This window comes from Silene latifolia, chromosome 5 (genome assembly GCF_048544455.1).
Source record: "Silene latifolia isolate original U9 population chromosome 5, ASM4854445v1, whole genome shotgun sequence".
Classification (NCBI taxonomy): domain Eukaryota; kingdom Viridiplantae; phylum Streptophyta; class Magnoliopsida; order Caryophyllales; family Caryophyllaceae; genus Silene; species Silene latifolia.
Window position 1 is genome coordinate 4334008 of NC_133530.1, and position 9667 is coordinate 4343674.

A 9667-nucleotide genomic window follows, 5' to 3' on the forward strand; every position below is an offset into this window, starting at 1 on the left:
AGAATGGAAAATATGAATGAAGAAGTATTTATCTTATTTTATTGAAATGTTTAGAACTTACAAATTTTTCATCAAGTTTAAGCTTTTAGTAACTAAAAAAAGCACATCTAAAAATTAGGCAAAACACATATTTGATAATACAACCCAGACTTGGCAACCAGATGGGATAGTGTCGGGTTCGTATTTGTGTCAAATGTAAACAGCCCACAAACCCTCCAACCCAAATTCGAGCAAATTAAATCTCGTGTCGACCCACTTACATAAATGAGTCATAAAGCCTCAACCATAACCCGTTAGTTTCGTATCGTGTTTTTATGTCATGTCCATATTTAAAAAGTTTAAATATATTAATGTGATGGAGGATCAAGAAAAATTAGGATTAATTTAGTAAACAGGTCATTCGTGTTTAGAGAGTTCCAACTCAAATACAACCCAATTAAATATCATGTCATGTTCATATCGCCCCACTTACATAAATGGGTCATCAAGTCTAACCCAAAATTATTAACGGGTTCGTGTCATGTTTTCAGGTGGTGTCATTATTTGCCACCTCTAATTCAACGGCTAACCCCTAAATTTTTTTTAATGTTTAATCTAATAATTAAATTGGTAATATGGTTGTATTTTGGCAAATACTTTGAAAGAATATCTATTTTAGCAAAAAGACCCTTAATATTTTTAACAATAAAAATTAGTGTTAACAATAAAAATTACTGCAACCATGAGGTCAAAAGTTCAATTTTTACCTGCAATATAAATGCGCTCATTTGACCGCAAAACAAACAAAAAAAGTGATAGGGCGCCACCGGATGACGCCCAAATTGGGTGCCACCCTCTCACAACCATTCTTAATTAAAGGGGTCTCTACTCACACTATGTGAAAGGGTAGCGCCTAAATTAAGTGTCACCCGGTGGCGCCTTTTCATTTCCCAAAAACAAAACACAAAAATCATTTTCAATCTATAAATAGATCAAACAAAGAAAAAGGGGGAAAAGGGAGAAAAACAGAGTAATTTATTAAAAAGAAACTCTATATATACTGTGCATTTATTACACGTTACTCAATTTTCTTGATTAATTGTCAGTTACCACTTTTTTTTCTCAAAACAAAATACAATGACGAAAAATATGAATAATTAATGAGATGCCACTATTATATAAGTAATTTATTAAAAAGAAACTCTATATATACCGTGCATTTATTACACGGAATTTAAACTAGTTTATATACAAAAAATTTGTGTTTGGTCAAGTTTAAACTTTTAGTAACTAAAAGCACATCTAAAAATTAGGTAAAACACATACGGAGTACTTAATTCAACGATTAAGCCCTAAGAAAAATACAATGTTTAATATAATAATTAAATTGGTCATATGGCTAGTATGGGTCGCTGATAATAAAGGTTTACGTGCCGTATACGAGGTATTTCAAGTTTCTACCTATTGCTTCATTATACTCCCTCCTATTCATTTTAACCTTCCTCCTTTCCTTTTTCATCTACTCATATAACTTTCCCCCTTTCCTTATTTAGTAAAGTTTTATACTTATTTTAATCACCTTACCCCACAATAATACCCCACAATACTCATACTTTATCTTATTTTAATCACCTTACCCCACAACAATACTTATTTTAATCATCTTACCCCACAATAATACCTTCCCTCTCTCCAATTACCTTACACCACCACAATACTTTACAATAAAATAATCCTACCCTTAATTTGCGTGCCATTTTAAAAGGGGAAGGTTAAAATGAATAGGAGGGAGTATTTATTTTCCCTCCATTTATTCCAAGAAAAAAGTGAACATCCAATTTTGCCCCTAGCTGATTGCGGAGTATAAGAGCACCCACAATAGAGAGGATGTACCCTCCTCTTAGCACTCTCTCTCCTATAAAAGGAGGTCCTCTCTATTGTGGAGATGTATAGAACATCCTCTTAGCAAGAGGATGTTCTCTATTTCCTCTACTTTTAGAGGAAGTATAACATTGACCCTTGTGCCAACTATCTAATAATATTTTTCCATGTGGATTATTTCCCTTTATTTTTTTTCTTTTGTAAAAAGTTAAAATGTACATATATGGGTAGAGGATGGATAAGAGGATCCTCTCTATTGTGGACAAAAATATAGAGAGGAGGATAAACATGGTGGAAATGGAGGTGGGTCATAGAGAAGATGATATGTCAAAAAATGAGAGGGTGAAAGAATAAATAAGAGGATCATACCATCCTCTCTATTGCTCATGCTCTAAAGGCCTGTTCTTTGGACTAAAACTGGCGGGATTGAACTGAACTAAACTTATAAGAAATAACAAAAATAAAATGATTTGGATAGAACTGAACTGAACTTATTAGAACTGAAATTAAATCCAAAAGAGCATATAATTCTCTAGATAGTATCACTTGAAAGCGGACTTATATATATTTGTATAATACTCGGTAACTAATTTGGATGACATGATGATGTAGATGAGAGGTCCGAACAGCGTTTTCTCACCGGTATGGAATCAAAATCCAGAAAAGGATATACTATACATATGCAAAGGTCCTTCTTTCAGTACAGCCCAAACAGTGGACATATGTGCCATCCTCGATGCGGCACCCAACTCCGCAAGGAACTTACAGATGGTAATAATAATGCCTTCCCATCAACCAACCCTGAAGGTAACCAACCCTGAAGGTAACTAACCTCTCTAGTTATATAAAGTATATAATTGGCTACATTAAACAGGGACGAGAGTAGTATATCGGTCTACAAGGGAAGGGTCGAAGAACCTATACATAATGGACGCAACAATGGGTGAGTTTGGTGACGCGGAGGTAGAAAGGATCACAAATGGGCCATGGACCGACACACATTGCCAATGGTCTCCGAGAGGAGACTGGATTGCATTCTCATCAAACCGTGGCAATGAAACGGCCAAGAAGCCAATGGATCTGCCTGATCCCGGCTACTTTGGGGTGTACCTTGTGAACGTCACCAACAAAAGCTACCCAGTGGTTAAGGTTATCGACAGTGGATATGATTACATGGGTAATTTATTTGCTGGACATGTGAACCATCCTTTTTTTAGCCCAGACGGGAGGTCTCTCGTTGTTGCCTCGGACCTGGCTGCAATTTCCTGTGATCCCATCTCTCTGCCTATTTTCAGTCACTCTGTTAGGCCTTACGGTGATATTTTCACCGTAGAGCTTGATATGACGGACATAAACAAGAATAAAAATCTAGACAAGTTCACAAGAGTCACTCACAGCAAATATGAGAATTCAACCGCCACTTGGACGATGTACTCGAATGAGAACACCACTGCTGCATGGAATGCTTTCATAGGTCCCTCACCTAGATGTCCTTTCATAGACAACAAGAGTGGGGGTGAGAGTTTTATCACCACTGGCCACCTTTACCTCCCTAGAAGATGTTGTTGATTAAGGTCTCGAGTTCAAACCATGCTCATGCAGCCAAGGTTGTCACCTAAGTTAAAGTTCATCGTCGCACCATTCCTAAAAAATAAAGTTGTTTCACTTGTTTGCTTTTACGTCTTCGTATCACTTATGTAAGGTTGTATACATTCGACCCACCCCATAGTTTCGAGAGTCTAATTCTCTCGAGTAATATTATTACTTTTGTTGCATTTGTTTACTATTATATCTAGTATCGTCAACCTTTCTCTCCTCAGTATTGAGCTTGGATGAATGTTGTAGCAAAATTTGGAAGAATGGTATCTTATATATTATGTGTGATTATAATATGCTAAGTTATTTCTTTGGTATTCATAATACATAATACTCCTTCCATCCCGATTATTTGTTTATCTTTAGTTTTGGCACAATGCACAAAGACTAAGGGTCCGTTTGGATACAATTTTAGGAGGGAAAGGGAGGGGAGGGGGAGTGAGGGGAGGTGAAGGGAGGGGAGAGAAGGGGAGGGCAAATGGAATGTGAGTGTTTGGATAACAAAAATTATGAAGGGAAATGGAAGGGGAGGAAGGAGGGAGATGAAGAATGGATGGAGGATTGAAGGATGGTGGTGGTATAATTAGAGTCCAAATAATGTTTTCTTTCCAAATCTTGCCACCCTTGGAAAGATTATAATTTGTTCTATAGGAGGGAAAATAAGTCCTCTCATTTCTCTCCCCTTCCATTTCCTTTCTCCCATATTTTTTATCCAAACAAAGGAAATTAAATCCCTCCCTTTCCCTCCCCTCCCCTTCTCTCCAATTCCTTCAATCCAAACGGACCCTAAATAAAGAGGAGCGACCGTGCATTTGTAGGGGGTTGCTATTGAGTGACAAGTGAATAATGGCTTATGTGTATAATCAAATACCCTTAAAAAATACCAGTAGATTTTTTTTGTCAAACACAACTTTTTAAAATAACTTTTTTTCAAACACCACTTTTCTAAAAAAAAGTTTGTAAAACACAATCTCAATAATTTTTTTTTGTCAAACACGATATTTTGGCCGGAGAACTCAACATTTTGCAATTGGGTAACTTTGATTCGATATTTGAAATTGCAAACGAGATTGGTTTGAGGTGTTCTTGCAATACAAGTTTTCCAGGGGTTATCAACATGATAGTCAAAGGTGGCCTTATGTGAGGTTTGTTGCTGTGTAAAGTAAGGCTAGTCAGAGAGGCTAGCTGTAAAGCGAGTGGTCATGGAGTTTTTCGTGGGTATTTAAATGGGGTTAGGATGTTTTGTTTGATCTGAAATTTGGTAGGTAGGTATAGGGTAGTGTAAAGTCGGCCGTCATTGTGTTGTTTGTGTTAGTTGTTGGTTGCAAGTGCTGATTTGAGACGAGTGAATTGACCCAAGAAAAAAATCCTACTTTGACTTTCGTCTGATTGTTTTCTACCTCCAATTCAACTCCCCATGAGTATACAAAGAACATGCGTGATCTATTGAAGTGGCCTTTAGACTCCAGTATTCCATCGTAGTGTGCTATATGGGAACTTGACACTAATTCTGTAAAATACTTTGGGAGTTGGGTATTTAATTTGGAAAAAATTGTTTTGTCCTTGAGGAGGACGATACTCCTTATACATCAGCTATTATAATATTCTATTTAGTAGATTCTATTTGAGTGTAAGGAGTACCGACCTTCGGGGGACGCAAGGATTTTTTTTAGGGTTGTTAGGGTGCAAACTCATGTCCCACATCGGTAGAATAAAGATGGAAGATCATCTATATAAGTGTCTACAAAATATAATAGTACGAGGCCTTTTGGGAAGGAGCTCAAAAGTAAATCCGTGAGGGCTTGGCCCAAAGCGGACAATATCGTACTATTATGGACAATGGACACAGATGCAGCAGAGGCCCAACACGGGAATATTCACGCTTCCGCACAATAAGGGTGTTCGGTAATCTTTCACAATTTAAATATTCAAAAGAATCCAAGTATTAAACTTGGTACAATTCAAATACAGCGACATTATCTCAATGCTTCAATAGCTGTCACAAATTACAAGGTAAGGGCTAGCTGAAAATGTCTATAGTCACCCAAGGCTTTCACATTACGGGAACGAACCGAGTCTTTCGAGTTATTGTTGTTATCTTCAAACTCAGTATGCTGCTTCACATAATCGCTTAGTATTCCCCGAATTATTTGAACAGAATATAAGGTTTTCTGTATATGATTACTCATGTCTTCCATGAGTTTCGCTGTAAGAGACGGGTCAATCTTCTTGGATGAACCAAGGAGACTCTTTGCCATGGCTTTGATGCTCGTCGAGACATGAGTTAGACAGCCTTGAAGTGATCGGACTGACAGTTTATTGAGGCGCATTCCAACAAGGCTTGCAAGGAGCAAAACAAGACAAGCCAAGTATTTACGACTGTTATTTGATTCGTCTTTCACGGGATTTTGATCGATAATTCTGGCCTCCCAATTCTTCACATATAACGGGATGGTTTCAGCATTATGTAATACCTTTTTAATGGCTTTAGACCACTCAAAGGTCATGTGTATATGCTCACCTAAGGCGGCCTTGACATTTCTCGAACGAACTAGATGATCACTCGATTGTCCTTCATGCGGTTGAAGCCTAATATGTTGTTCCATGTAATTGCTTAGTATATCGCGTAATATCATAACAGAATCCAACGCCGTCCTTAGATGATCAGACAAGATTCCCACATGACTGTTACAATAATAAGCCCTCAAATCAGTAACTCGGGTAACATCTCTTTGTAAAACTTCTCGCTCAATCGGACTCTTAATCCCAACTTGTTTGCTCATACCATAGAGGATTAGAATGATGATAAGAAGGGGGAACAAGTATTTGGACATGCGTAATGAAACATCGATAACCTGTGAACCAAGCCCCTTGAGCGGTGCTGCTTGAGACCGGTCATTCTTCTTGGTAGGCACCTTATTGCCACCCGCCTCAGATTTTATAGATTCCCGAAATCTGATCCAGACCATTGTAAGACTTTTTAACATGTCTTGGGTTCTCGACGAGAGAAGGCTAAGAACGACTAGAAAAGGCGGGATCAAGAGCTTGTAAATGCATGATGAAATGTTGTTTAATTGCAGCCACAACCCCTTTAGAAGCTCGGATAATCCTTGAAATTTGCTAAGACGATCAACATCCCTCAACCCTGTTTCGCCGTTTTCTTGTTCACTACCACCTTCCCTGATATGATTGGCTACGCGATTCACACGAACAAGTCGAGAACTTGAATTAAAGACTTCTTCCATTGCCCTACAATTGGTAAAAGGATTAACTATTAAGGCCATGTTCTTTTGGACAAAAATTGTCTGAACTGAACTGAAATTAATGGAGCTGAAATGAACTGAACTGATAAGAACTAAAAATAAGTCCAAAAGAACAGAGCCTTAATCTAGTTTCTTCACACATTATCCAAATTTCCATTCTTTTTCCCCTTTCTATTAAGATTAAAGTAGTGCAAAATCATCAAGGATTAGGTATGATCTTGAGCATGTATGTAGGTGAGTTGCTCATGTTTATACCTATTACCTAGCAATAACATCGAGAAGGATTAAGAAACTTATGACGCAAATAGTTGGATGTGTACAAATACTTTATTCGTCTCAGTCATTTGTTTACATACTGTTCTTAGAAAGATTTTAGAAAATGCAAACAAATGACAGATCGAGACTAAAAAACTAGTTTGCACAAGAATTACCTCCATGAATACGAGAAATGGAGAAGATCGCAAGGTTGTTGAGAAGTCACATGAGGAAGGTGAAGATTGACTTCAACCTTACAAGTTTCGTTGGCATAAAGATCGCCAAATGAAACAATAACATTGTCTTCCAATGCTGTAAACGGGATGTACGAGCGAGAGTAGGTGCCTACACAAATGTTGTCTATCTTGGCCGTTGATTTCGCCCTTTTGACGGTCAATTTTAAGTCACTTACAACTACCGTGAATAGTTTCGCGAAGCATTCAGCAACGGCACTCCTCAAGTTGCTTGGACATGAGCTTGCAACATCTATAGAACAATGAATTCCTCCGTCACTACTTTTTGCAACGTCGTTTAGCACCTACCCGAAACAACCATACATGTTAAAACGACCAAGATATCAGAAAAATGCAAACAAATGACTGAGACTGAAAAACTAGGGGTGTACCATTGAATTGATGAGATCATCACCAAATCCGAATGTGTAAACAGGCATCGATTCAAAGAAAGTATGTTTAATAGGAACTTCGAATTGGTCACCGTCAGACATGAGCAGGATTGCCACCCGCCGTCCAGTAACGTACTTGCGGTCATTGATCACTTTAAAAGCCATGTCCAGGCTGCCATTTACGTCTTTGCCAGGACGCGTTTCCAAACCACTAACTAGTTTTTCGATCTCAGCTTGAGAAACAAGGCTCATCTGTCGTAACCCACACAACTTCTGAGGATTTTTTGAGACGGTCACAATTGAAAGACGATCAGCTGAGCTGAATTTATCGATCAAGAGTCTCATAACACCTTTCAGTGTCTCCAATTTCTCACCTTTCATGCTCTCGCCAACATCTAAAACCGTCACAATATCCACCCCCGGTCTCTCGTTTTTGTATCCTGATCCCGTTACCTCCAAAAACACACTTAAATGGCTCTCTTCTATCCCCGTTTCCTCCTTGTTAATGGTAGTCACTTTTATGTTGCCTCTTTTCAATGTCTCATGCTTTGTCCCTAATAAATCATTAAACAATAAGTATGAATTTTCATCATGGTCAAACTAAAGAGGCTGTTTCCGAATTACCAAGATGAAAATTGTGTCGAGAAGTACATCGAATGACCGCTACTTTACAAAATTGTTTGATTGAGAGATTAAAATTATACCATTGTCTAAATAATATTGAAAATCAAATGATAGGTCGTGACGAGAGGCTGATTGTCTCGAATAACCGTCCTTTTCATTATACTATTCTTATGGCTCATTTGAGTAGAAAAAAAATCTGCTCCTCATCACTTAGAATATTACATAAATGAACATGATGCAATGAATGAATAAGTTACCTGAGTCGTATGTAGTTGCAACAATCTGCTCCTCATCACTTAGAGACATCTTAACCAGAACAACGGTACGGTCGATTTACACTCCTCTTCCTCCTTGATTACTTATTTTATTTCGTCAATCTTTTTTAGAATTTAGAATTTGCTTTATTTTCTGCTGTCCATTACTTGGAACTATACCATGTAAATTAAATTGAAGACCCATATTATTCACTCATATTATAACCGAGTCTACTATTGGGAACAACTTGTACGTCGACTCTACGTATTATTCGAAGCAATGACTAGTCTTTGTTGTGGGTCTTAATATTATTTGTATTCATTGCCAAAACGAAAGACCTGACAAATTTATATGTTTACGACAAAGGTGGAGAAGGAATAATACACAGGGGAATCGAAGGTGGGTTTGATTAGTCAAAACAAAGAAAAACAAGGGATGATCTCGATGTTTTCAAGGTCGACACCAAATATTGATGATAATTAAATTTGAATTTATTATGGCTGGAGCACAAATAAAATGTCTAAATCTATACTCCATCTGTTTCCATCATTTGTTCATCTTTACTTAAAATTAGAGACGGATCTTAGATTTATTGGGTGTGAGTGTGTGACCAATCAATCCAGGTTACTAAAATATCTCACTATTGGTAGTATACTGCACACATTTAATATATCAGGGTACATTACTGTGAGAATAGTCTTGGTCGACGCGTTATGCAATCAAATGTGGACGGGTGATAATAGTCTTCAAAACCACATGTGAAAGTGAATATCCATTATTGTAATTATATGAGTCTCCAGTCTGTCATGCGAAGTTCTTCATTGCTGTGAAGTTGAAGGGATTTTACAAGAGTATGTCCATTGGTACTAATGGTCGATAGCTTTTGAAGAATGCAATGCTACCTCTTCTTTCTTCCTAATAATGTTCCATATAGACAATTAAAATGGTAATTCCAAATTCACCTATTCTAGAGTACACCCTTACACCCGTCGTCAATGGAAAAAATGAGATGACCATACCGAGTGGTACTCAATTTGAGTAACACCGGGATATAATGGTAAAAAAGGTAGTTAGGCTTGTAACTAACTAACTAGAGTTGTAACTAACTAAACCTAACAAACACTAGTTAGCTCTAACCGACTTAACTAACTACTATAAATAGAACACCATCCTCCTATAATCAAATTAC

The 9667-nt window shown here is 37.4% G+C and overlaps 1 protein-coding gene and 1 long non-coding RNA gene across 2 annotated transcripts; one reads left to right on the forward strand and one right to left on the reverse strand.

Annotated features, from left to right (window-relative positions):
• Positions 1–1381: 1381 nt before the first annotated feature.
• Positions 1382–3773, forward strand: LOC141655814 (uncharacterized). Its single transcript, XR_012548193.1, has 3 exons — positions 1382–1423; positions 2473–2667; positions 2735–3773. It is a non-coding gene; the product is annotated as an uncharacterized LOC141655814 (long non-coding RNA).
• Positions 3774–5358: 1585 nt separating this feature from the next.
• LOC141656476 (uncharacterized) lies at positions 5359–8781 on the reverse strand. Its single transcript, XM_074463385.1, has 4 exons — positions 8481–8781; positions 7600–8153; positions 7151–7512; positions 5359–6705 (listed from the first exon to the last, which is right to left on the reverse strand). The coding sequence occupies exons 1-4, from the start codon at positions 8527–8529 to the stop codon at positions 5463–5465; spliced, it is 2208 nt and encodes a 735-aa protein (XP_074319486.1). The 5' UTR covers positions 8530–8781; the 3' UTR covers positions 5359–5462.
• Positions 8782–9667: the final 886 nt, after the last annotated feature.

What these genes read in the sequence shown, in the direction of transcription:
- LOC141656476 (XM_074463385.1), bottom strand. Translation starts at nt 8,529, where the DNA reads ATGTCTCTAAGTGATGAGGAGCAGATTGTTGCAACTACATACGACTCA. An exon ending in TGCAACTACATACGACTCAG is followed by an intron (nt 8,154 to 8,480) that starts GTAACTTATTCA and finishes ATGATTTATTAG; the next exon opens with GGACAAAGCATGAGACATTG. An exon ending in CATTTCTCGTATTCATGGAG is followed by an intron (nt 6,706 to 7,150) that starts GTAATTCTTGTG and finishes TACCAATTGTAG; the next exon opens with GGCAATGGAAGAAGTCTTTA.